Source organism: Anarrhichthys ocellatus, unplaced genomic scaffold (genome assembly GCF_004355925.1).
Source record: "Anarrhichthys ocellatus isolate YVR2014 unplaced genomic scaffold, GSC_Weel_1.0 scaffold30, whole genome shotgun sequence".
NCBI classification, from domain to species: Eukaryota; Metazoa; Chordata; class Actinopteri; order Perciformes; family Anarhichadidae; genus Anarrhichthys; species Anarrhichthys ocellatus.
In genome coordinates, this window is record NW_022280060.1 from 1,491,302 (window position 1) to 1,503,329 (window position 12,028).

General features: G+C 41.8%; 1 protein-coding gene across 1 annotated transcript in view; it reads right to left on the reverse strand.

Annotated features, from left to right (window-relative positions):
• The window catches only part of fbn3 (fibrillin 3), a 60,526-nt gene extending 50,721 nt beyond the window's left edge, over positions 1 to 9,805 (reverse strand). Inside the window, exons 1-2 of the mRNA XM_031864162.1 lie at positions 9,666 to 9,805; positions 6,626 to 6,931 (exon numbers count right to left, since the gene is read on the reverse strand). Of these exons, the coding sequence (XP_031720022.1) occupies positions 6,626 to 6,789 (164 nt within the window). The 5' untranslated portion in view covers positions 6,790 to 6,931; positions 9,666 to 9,805. The remainder of the gene's footprint in view (positions 1 to 6,625; positions 6,932 to 9,665) is intronic.
• Positions 9,806 to 12,028: the final 2,223 nt, after the last annotated feature.

Sequence of the window (12,028 nt, forward strand, 5' to 3'; positions counted from 1 at the left end):
CCAGCTGCCTGACAAACTAATGTGAAGAACACTTCATTTTTTTTAATCTTCCGTGAATAATTACACACTTATTACTCAGTTTTAACTCAGTTTATATAGAAACGGAGTAAAATTCCCAACATGCATCAATCCCAAAACCAAAATCCTATAAGAAAGTGCGAGTCAATGTGTGCACTCAAGTGAAATACCCAGAGGCGCTGCATAAAGCTATTTAACAAGCTGAAGGGATGATTCCAGCTATGTGGTGGTACTAATGATATCCTTAGTGACCTTTCAAAGCATATAATGACGGGTATATCTGCGGCCATCTGTGTTGGTGGTTAGTTGTTTGCACTTGCCAATGACCAAGGATTGAGGGACCACAACTTGGTAAATTGGGATAAAGCCTGATCTAGAAGCTCATGGTAAAGTCTTTTGCCACAGGGAGTGTCACATTTCCCATGATGCAACTCAATGGCCTCCTTCATGAGACATTCCTTGCCTGTTAAATGTCCTCATCTTTCAAACAACATGTCCCCATTTTATAACACAGCTTGTCCGTCAAACATTTGAAGTCTCAAGCCTCACTCAAGATAACCCTGATGACATCATCAGTTGTTGTTTTTTCAGACTTTGCAAAGTTGAGTGATACGCCTCATCATAACGAGTAAACTGAACTTTCTGCATATCAAGAAATATGCAGCTTTCTCTTGGATATGCAGTCCAAACCAGTAGATTAGAGGACCGGAGCTAAAGTGTTAGCCCTGATGAACTTCTCAAGTTCCTCCTGCGTGGAACACATGACCTTCCTCTCCTCCTCACCAGACAGTATCCGTAGTAACCCCGGGGCTGTCACCAGGGAGATGACAGCTGGAGTTTGAATTTCTGATGGTTGGAGAGCAGAGAACACCTCCAACCACATTACCAGATGGCATGGGGAGACAGAGGGACAAACAGGTGGGCAAGCAGACGAGAGATATTCACGTCGGAAGAAGTAGTGGTCAGACAAAGACGCAAGATAAAAATAAAACAGGAAGCGGAGAAAAGACAAGGATTCACAGAAACCGAAACGGTTAGATATAGGGGGGGAGAAAGTGGGAGCAAGTGTGAAGAGAGTGAGAAGAATGGTGGTTATGGTGGAGGCCCAGGACGGTGGGAATGGAACGGGATCAGTGGGAGGGAAAGCAAAACAAGTTTATGTTGAGAAGAGGAGGAAGCAGGAGGAGGAGTGGGGAGCGGAAAACAGAGATATGGAAACGAAGGCGAGAGCAGCATAAGCAAGAAGAGGCCAGACCCTTGCCGGGGGCTGAATTTCTGGGGCAAACTCACAAACCAAACTCTGAAAAAGAAAACTTCAGAAATGCATGGAGCGAGACATCAGCATTCCAACACTTAATGAGCAGAGAAGCCAACGTCTTGCCTGATCTATTTCTCCACAAAGCGCTGAAGATTTTCCACTGTTACAGACCACGGGGATGTCAATATATGAAGGATTATAGGGGTTTGACCCCGAGGTGCTCTAGTTTGTTATTCCTCCTCCCTAACTTTCTCTCTCTCTCTCTCTCTCTCTCTCTCTCTCTCTCTCTCTCTCTCTTTTCTCCAGTTCAATGCCTGGTGTCCAATCACAGAGAGGAGGCTTTTCGAGGATGAACTGAAGTAAAACAGAATGAAAGACCATAAAAAAGGAGTTTAATCCCCAGGGGTTTTCCTCAATATTGAAATGTCCTGCTGTTCTCACGGCTCAATCTAAAGGAGATTAACTCTTCTGTGGCCAAGTCGCTACCTTTGAAGTTGCCTCCCGGCCCGTGGATCGCTCATTAACTGCCATTAATAGTAATAAAAGGAAAATGGCTGCCACCTCATCCAAGGAGAAATATGAACAATGAAAGCTGAAGCCAGACTTGGTCGGCCAAATAATTATGTACGGTATCACAATGTGCATTTATTCTAACTTCAAGATATGAGATAGATTAGAGAGTTGAAACGACGAGTCGAGTAATCCATCTATAGAAAATTAATCTTAACAAAACATCATATTTTAAATAATTATTGCAATTAATCTCTGATTTAAGCTTTTAAACTGTGAGACGTTGCTGCTTTCCTTTGTCACATAGTAAACTAAATATCTTTGGGTTTTGGTCTATTTGTGAGATAAAACCAGCAATATCAATAAATCATGTTGGCCTCTGGGAGATTCTAATAGTGGCTATCTTCTGTCATTTGATAGAAAAAACAATTGATCCACTAACGTGAAAATTAAATAAAAGGTAATCTGAATTCCAATTAATTTTCTTCTTCTTCTTCTGAAGTTTTGAGTGTATTTTGTTGTTTCTTTGAGGTTTTTTTTCAAAGAGTTATAAAATTAGAGACAGCAAAATCAACATGTTATGCAGCTGTAGCCTGGGGGTCCTCTTGCCAAGCAGGAATCCAGCAGGTCAAAGGTGAAAGCAGTTCACAGCACTGACATACAAGGAAGGGCAGCACCAGGCAGGCATGGAAAATGACTGATGGTCTGTTTCCATAAAGACCGAGAGCAGAAGTTACTTGCTAAGGCTCCAAGTCAGGTGTCTGTGTCCGTGTATGTGTGTGTCAGTGTACTGGGTCAAAGGTCATCTGCCTGGTATCTGACCCTCTTCAGGAAAACTCTTACGTATTGCTGCCTCTAGCAACACCTGGCACTGCTGCTCGTATATCAGATTTAGGAGTGGAGATGTTAAGGGAATGCAGTGTATAGAAAAGTACCCAACTACAGATGGTGATGAGGCAAATATCAGTCAGTGGGGGGAGATTTCCTCAAAACAAAATGTACAAAAGCATCAACGGTAAAAGTATTGTAAAATCCCAATCTACAGAGTAACTGTACACCCATAAGATAAATGTTATATATATTTGAGTATAATATTTCAATATGAAATATTGTGAAGTAAAAGTGAATGAGGTAAAATGTAAGTAGATCAAAAATCAGTAGAGTACGAAAAGTTTTAAAAAGTACTTTCCTCCTCTGCTAGGAAGACAGAGGGAGAGCGACAAGAGAAACAGACAGATATACTGACGAATCTTGGCAATATTATCTTAAACTCATTAAAGAATAGAAAATGAATGGAATTGAAAAACGAAGATAAAGCGGGAATGAGTAAGAGATTGTTGGCAAACGGAGACAGACACTTAACAAAACCAGTGAATCACTAACAACTATATCTGTGTTGTGAGGACCCTTCTGGCTGACAGGAGATACAGATACAACAACTTAAACTGTGGTCAACCACACAAACCGCAGAGGATGTCGATTTATTGTTCTGTTTCTTATAATCGCGTGTCCTTTAGAAGAAGTAGCTGTAACTCAATACTTGCTCTGCACATAAATATGCACATGCAAACGCAAAATGTTTTGTCAAATGTGGTAAGTAAACTGATGGTTGAATCTTTTCATACAGTCTGACATTTAGGAGAAAGCACTTTATTAACAGGCCATATGCTAATCAGCTGTGTCAGATAATCCCTTCTTTATAGCTCAGTCATAGCCTGCACATACAGTAAGCATAAAATGCAGACACATAAAAATCTAAAAGGGAACGTAATGCACATAAAACAGAAAGGGAAACTGGCAATTGTTCACCCATCTCACATATAAATTTTTGTCAAGTATTTTTGTCTCTTTTTTCCTTCTTCTGTCCTCAAAACACTCGGATACTGTAGGTCTGAGGGAAAGTTTGTCCTGTGACATCCATTCTCTTTTAAATTTGGCATACGCCAAGGCAGACTGCATACAGAGGACCCCGTCCAGACCATCGGCGTGCTAGATATTAACCTGGAATGGACTGGAGGGGCTGAAAGTAATTCTCCTGCTTTGGGGCTGACTGTCTGCCAAGTTAGCCAGCATCCAAGGCGTCTCTCCTCAGCAGATCTGGGTAAAGGGCCAAACTGGACTGAGTTAATAAGATGTGTGGCTGCAAAAAAAAAAAGAACTTGGCTGGATTCTTCAACACTAACATACAAGAGATCCTATTAAACTATATAAAAAAAACTATGAACTCTTTAAGTCGGTAAGGCATTTGAAAGCGAGAAAGAGAAATCAAAAGCAAAAACTTTGTCTCTTCCTAAAGCTTTCCTTCTTTCGTTCTACCAACCAGATGGTCAATCACCCATCGAGGAACGCAGGCCAGCCAGCCAGCCAACTCTGATCAGATACCGCCCTTAAGTGGACTGATGCCAGGCTGCAGTGTGCGGTGGGAGCCAATAAATCAGAGTCAGTCGGCATCAGACCCAGCACTACCAGAGACAGACCAGGGGATATGGAGTTCTAGCCAGTAAATAAACACTGCACCCGAGCACAAGGCCAACGTAATGACCATCATTAACCTAACCTCCCTCTTTCTCCCACACAGAGAATCTGTGAAACCCATACCGAGTTACTGACAGTCCACTGTGATTGCTGCAGCTCTCGCATGAAAGCAGTAATACACAAGCCTGAGTTGTAGTTTGCTGGGGTGAATGAGTTAAAGTAAACTTCAACAACTCCTGTGTAGGAAACATTTGTCTGTCGCTACACAAAGCATCGTGTGATTTCTTCGCCCCATTACGGCTTCTGTCCAGAGGTTAGATGAAACGCGCACATGTGTAGATGACTAATTCTACCCGATTACAGATAAACTATAGGATCATTTTCAGCCAACGACACTTAAACAGAAACTGACAATAAATTCAACACATTACATCTGTTTGCTTTGGCCCGGCCTGCCACAGAGCATGGGAGGTGCTTAAAAGTTTCTGAATGGTTCGGGTGACATTTACCAGGCAACGCCTCGAAAAACAATGAAAATAATCACAAAGATGTCAACATTTTGTCAAATAACTGTGGAACGTATACTGGCCCTGATCCCAGCATGCAAACTGATCTTTTTAGTTCCATAGATGTTGCGTAAACTCATCACCTATTTACTTCAATGAACAAAACGACCACTACATGAGCATTTCATTCCTAACGCAGCAGTGTTTCCAGAACTTAACAATGTAATGGAAAAAGTCTGCAGGCTTCTGTTACATGTTCTCATGAAATCACACACAACTCAATGGGAATAATATTGCTATTGTGCAAGGTCTCCTGGTTTCCTCACTCTCTCCCCTGGCCGCTCACTGTCTGTAAGACAAACTGTGAATGTGAATTATTGTTCAGTCAGATCATACATTTCATGTTTTGGGTTCAATGCCAATGACCTCATTTGTGGCTGAAGGAACACTGGGTTTGACAGAATAACTCTGCACTGGTGACTGTAAACAGTACAATGGACCAGAAATGCCAAAGGACCACCATGGTGTAAAACGTCTCCTTTAAAATAAATGCAGAGGGACAATTTTCTTTATTTAACATGGACAAATTCCTTCCATATTAACCAAAATGAGTGACAAGGCAGGCAAATCTATTTCTATTAAGCAGTTGGGGCTGTCATAGAATATGTTTTTAGAGAAAACACCAGTTCTAGGACTCAACGTGAGCTTTAACCTGCACTATTAATAAGCCACAACTGAATAGAATTCACTAGTTATTTCTTTCTATCTCTTTCACAATCGCTGCCAATTTCTTCCTCATCTCATCCCTCATTTCCTCCCGCGTTCTCTTTCTTTCATACATTTTTCTGCTCTCTGTTACTCTCTCTGCTGCATTGTCACCTACAGCAGTGAAACAAATGCCCCTTTTCATACCCCCCTCGGGTGATACGAAAACCTCATTTCCTGTGGCTTGGTACCGGGGGAACCATAAGCTGGGACAGATGGGAGTCTGATTGGAATAACTGATGCAGACACTGAACACGGGCCCCAACAAAACATCCTTTGTTTTTTGAGAAAGTGGCAAAATTGACAGTGAAAAGTCTTTTCTGCACGGACATACATCCCACACCCAGATTCATGGAGTTTAGGTAACGAAGTGAAAGCGCTGGTCTGCAGGAGAGAGAAGGGACAGAGGGAGGCAGAGGAGGGTGGGGGTGATCCCTGTAGCTCATTTCACTGGATACAATCAAATGAACAACACCTTAAAAAACACGTACATGTATGTTCACATGTACCCCCCCACACACACACATGATTTTCCGGGCCTCACCCTAAAACACCAGGGCCAGCAATCTCCTGGCTGCAGTCCTGAACTACTTTCTCCAGCTTAACTAATACACTCAGTGGAATTTGGGTCATGCATTTCACTCATCATCCCCTCATGAGATGTATAGAAAGCGGCTTTTTCCTCCCTTTCCTATGAAAATGTGAATTTGCTGTAAATACGCTGGGAGATTTCAGTAGGGCAAGCAGCCTCTTCAGGTCGAACATGTGCTGTTTTTGAGAAAACAATGTGGTAGTATTCAGCAGCATAATTTGGTATAAGGCGAGCTTGGCCTCAGCCCAGAAAGCACAGCAGTTGAAAGAGAGCTGCCAGGAAAGTGAGAGGGGAAAGCCATTTATGTTTTAAACCTTCTCCAGATACAGCTACGAATGCTCAAACTTGTGTATGCAAAATCAAACTTCATGCACTCTTCATATAAATGCTTGTACAGTAAAATATGAATGAAATCAATACCAAACTGGATTAAGCTGCTCATTTGGGATTTTCCAAAGTCGGTGACACACAAGAAACACACAGACAGATTGTCATTCCTACCCTCTCAATGTCTCCTGGCCACGGCGTCGAACCCGCTGCACCTCTCTTTGGTCCACAGTGCCGGTGAAGCGGCTGGCTTGGAGCGGTGCAGTCCCGGTTTCACCACAAGCCACATGGAATGCCGCCCATCCCAGCAGCACCTGGGCCAGCTTCCCTGATCCCATTTGACGATCTGGCTTATCCCTCCAAACGTAGTATCTCCGGGTCACCTCTCTCTCTTACTGACTCACTGTATGGACCCAGGCTGAGTAGAGGGATCTAGACCTGGATCCAGATCAAAAGTCCTGGTGCACTCCGGAGCAGGGGCTACACAGGGGAAGGAAGAAGATGAAAGCTGAGAAACACTTTGAAATACAGAGGTACCATTTGGAGGTATCATTTGGATAAATCATAAGTTGGATGTTATTTAGTTACTTAGTAGCTGTTATTTAATGATATGTTGGATATTCTTCCAACTTTTCATACAATTAAGTCATCTGTATTGAAGATGTTTTGGTCTGCATTACTTGGAGTGGCTTGGAGAGGCTGGACAATTCAGTAATGAATCCATTGATTTTAGTCAAGGCTGGCTAATTATTTCACATGTTAAGTCATTATTCTTGGCGTGTTAATTCAACTTTAGCTAGCTAACTATTCCAACTTCTCTGCTTACTTGGTAACTAGTTTTCATGTACTCTCAATTTGCAACACGTGTTTCTAATGTGTTACCACAGACTCGGTATGACTCAGGATAAGCTTACTGGTGTCACGAATATTATTAGTTGAGCTTTCCACCTCCTGCAGACTCTGTACAATTCTCTTGTGAAATGGTTTGTAATACAATTATCCACTGATTTGATTTGGTGGTTATAGTGAGAAAAGAGAAAACATATGGGGGAGGGGGGGTAAAGAAGAGCATGCAAGGAAATCAAAGAGATACTTAAAGTCTGACTTCCAGCAATCTGTTTTCACTATACTGCACTTCAAAGCAGTCTCATAAGTGGTTTATCACTCCACAGACACCAAATACTGTATGTAGTGACTACACACTACAGAGAGAGAAGTCATCAACTGATTAGAGAGACATGTCCACTGCCAAAGATAGAATATCAAATGATTTTACTGTCATTAAAAGGTATGTTAAAAAGGATTCTAATCATATAAAATCAAAGTAGCTATTAATATTTGAAAACCCTTTAGGCCTCTGAAAAATGCTTAACGTACAAGAAAGAGGGGAACATCACACTCATGTCATATATGCAAACTGTGTCAAGTGGTCATTAAGAGACATTGCCTCAATTTAAAGAGTCAGAAGCCAAAAAGGTTGGGAATGACAGCGATAAACTGCATCCTTGTGCCTAGGGGGAGCCAGAGAGAGAGTTAAGTGGTGAGGTAAAGATGATCAATCAACTCAAAATGTTCTCTCTCAATAACACATACCATGTTCGGAGAAAACAAAACAATTACTCATCCATCTAAAGGCAGAGAATTAAATTACTACCATTATTGTTCCTTACGGAGTCTGGCTTTTCTAAATCTGATTATTTTTGGATTTGCCAACCCCATGCATAGCTTATAAAGTGTTACAAGCATGTCCTAACTGCATTAAACTGAAAACCATCCAGAGTCCAACTGAAATGGACAGCCATGAGGTTTATTTTCTCTTCTCCACCTCATTAGACCACAGGTTTAAGAGTGAACTGTGGGCCCCTGGTGATATATAAACTCAGCAGACCCAGCCATGGGTCCAACCACATTATACATCCGGGCTGGACAAAGAAAAGAAAAGAAATACGGCCCCGCGTCCCACTGACTGATTCATTTTAAAGGAAGATGAGAGATAGATGAGCAGTGAACTCACTCGAGCATGCAGAGGAAGAAAAAATATGATGACAAGACAGGGACAGGAAGACATGGAGATTAAGACATACTGTAACATAATTAAATGTAATTATTGCATTAGCAATTTTCTTTCTTAAAGAAAAGACAAATGAAAGTATTTAAATGTGACTATGTCTGGCACAACTTTTTGTGGTGGCCTATTATAACTGCAATGGTTTAGTGCACTCCATAGATGGGCATATTAAGCTTCTTATGGCACCAGTTAGAAGAAAACAGTAGATTTTTCCACTCAAACAAGACCAAAAAAGAGTTAGCTGCCTGCAGTAAGAGAAGTGAATGGAGGCGGGATCAATGCCGAACAAAAGAAATGCCTGATCAATTACCGAGTATAGGAGCTCTGCTGAGCACTTCTCCTACCGAGCTGCTGTCAAAGCAACGCAGGTAAAGCGTCCAGTCTGCATTATCAATTAATCCATTTTGAATCTAGTCCTTTCGATATGACTGACATAAGATTGATTGCAATCACACAGAGATATGAGAAGTAAAACCACAGAATATCATTTCATTGGTAAAGAGATGCAAAAACAACTCTGTAGTCGGTAGTAGGCCTAATTTCTATTGAAAATTCAGTATTGAGAAACACACTTCATAAAGTATATAGACCCACAAAAAGCTCAGGTTCCATTTGCCGCACTTGAAAAGTAGCTATAAAACAACCATTGACGCAGTCGCAAGATGACAGAGACAGACACAACAGGGTTTTTACTGTATTGCAGCAGTTAAACGAGCTCTGCATGTCACCGCAACTTTATGAATGGAGAAAAACGCAACATCAGCGCCTTCTTGCTGAAACATCAAGTTAATGCCAGATGGGAGGATATTTTTCTTTCAAAGAAAGCTTATCTGAAAACTACAAGAAGTCCAGCAGCAATCAAACTGTAAATCGTGACTATAGCCTGTCGGGTTTTTCTTCTGCTCATGCAGTTTCTTAAAACGCCGGGGGGGAGAAAAGTGCAACTTCACCCGCTTAGAAACAAACGCTAAACTTGTTTTAACCTCCCTGCAGCTTAATCATGTGATTTGAGCTCCATCTATCTAACAGACATGCAGTAGCCGGTTATCCCCTGCGTAACAACGGGCTTCCTAGACAATAGTCACAATCAAAGCCATTGATAGCTCCATTGAGCTGCAGTCAACGGATCCCTCATGCACACAATACCTTGAGACAATTGGAGTGCCTTGGCGTCGAGGAGCCCAGAGTCGGAATTTGAGACAGGATATGTGCCCCAGAATGGAATATTGAACTATAGCCTTGTGAGAGAAAGAGAAAAGTTAGGGAAAAGCCTTGTTTGGGAGAGGGGAGGGGACACAAGAGTGAGGCAGAGACACAGAGAGAGAGAGAGAGAGAGAGAGAGAGAGAGAGAGAGAGAGAGAGAGGGGGGGGGGGGGGGTAGTAGCGGACTGCAGGACAAACCCACATTCCTCAAGACTCATAGAGTTGTTATAACAGGGGCCAAGCAGCTAAACTTTCACACTGTGGATAGGCTTTACTATCATCACTCTGAGAAAACACTCTCCTTCAGGCTGTACCTCGGTGACGAGATAAGAGTCTCACCAGAGTGGATGATCTTTGATGATTGCTCAGCAGAATCTGTATTAACTTCAGAATGTGGAAAATGAGCCAATAATGACAAATCAATGGGATAACTAACATTAGGGGTTGGGTTGGCTCCTAAGTAAAAGTATTAAATAGTAACAATTAAATACCTAAGATATTAACAACGCACCTCTGTTACAGATCACAGTCCATTTAAAATCAAGTCAACCACAAAGCCTATTAAAGAGCGTGTTACTCTGTCACAGTGTGTCAAATTTACGCTATTATTCAAATAGTCCCGCTATTTACTGCCTCAGCCCACTGGTGCTTGTGATTGACGCATCCTTGTGCTTTGTTGCCACAAGTGCTGATAGGAAGTTAACATTGAGAGAGCGGCCATCTGGGTGGTATATTGGTGAGGACAGCTGAGCACATCTCAAATGTTTCTCCCCACTGATTTCACCACTCTCAACAAAAACAGCTCAGTGTAGCTCTAGAAAGGAGACTCGTTGGGCTTGAGTAAAGATGCCATGCTCTCCATGCAAATTCATTGTTACAGTTACAAAAGTATGTATGTAAGTATAATGTAGGTTAGAAGTTGCTTTACTTTGATGAGAGATTGTCAAGAGGAACCTCTGACAAACAAATTATCGAGACCTTATTGGACTTGGCAACATCTGTCCTGTTGCAGTGTCAAACATCGGTCCAGTTCCTTTTGCTCACTGCACAAATCAGAAACTTCTCCATGTATCCAATATGAAAAACCTTTTTTTAATTCTTGTTGTTCATCACTGTTATTACAATGAAGACTCAGAAAGTTAACACAGGCGGGAATAAGGTCTTTGAAAGGCAGTGTTTTAAAGCGTTTCACATGTCAAAGGACCATGGCTCCTCTGTAAAACTGCAATAAGATAGCAAAATATACAACTAATAAGTCTGCCAGTAGAAGCAAAGAAGCATTTGAAGGTTTGAGTATTTCTTCAGACATGATGAACAATGTCAAGTCCTCAGAGGATCTCTGAAGACTCGCTGGTGATCAGAGTGGAGAGACCTTATTTGTCACTGGAAACTTCTTTGAAGGACAACAAGAAGAGTCATTGTTTACCGGCGTCAGTCAGTGATACTTGAATTGTCTCCTCTGTCTGGTCACACACACACACACACACTCACACACACACACACACACACACACACACACACACTCACACACACACACACACAGGTTTTGTAAGGGTCATTAATAGTTATTTACACAATAGGGTAATATGTAGACCTGAGGGCTATCTGGAAATACTCTTATTCATTTTCTCCAACACCCTATGATGAGCCTTAAAGGTCATCGTGTTGTGTTGTAATGTCTTCGGGAAGTTTTCAGGACAAGGATTGGGATAGTTGGGTAATTACAACCATGTGCATTTTTGTCTCTGCAGGACTTGGCATGATGTAACGATACCAAAGTGAATGTGGGGGACTAGAATTTCCGGAGATGATGTAAAACCGCTTTTAATCATCAGTGGATGCATTTAAATTTTACTTGGAAACCTGAGCATGTCCACATTGTGTTTATTGATGAATAAATAGTCCGCTTTGTTTCCACCACATGATTTAAACAACAGTGAAACTTACGAGGGAAATTCCAATTAAATCAGAATTCAGCATTGCTGCAGTCTGTGTGCATGGACACAGACATGCCCGCTTCTACACACAAACACACACGTCAAAACATATCCGACTGCTAATTCGTATGCCCTCTCACGTCTTCTTGTTGAACATGGCCGTTCATTCTAATGAGGAACATGCAGCGTGCTGTAGGACCAGCCTTCAACATGCAGAGTCCTGCAGGATGATTTGTGGTGGGCTGCAGAATCTCTTAAAGAATCTCACTGTCTCTTATGGACACCACGAAAGACTGGGATAGATGGTAACAAAGAATTAAACCCTGAAGGAGTTTATGTGTGTGTGTGTGTGTGTGTGTGTGTGTGTGT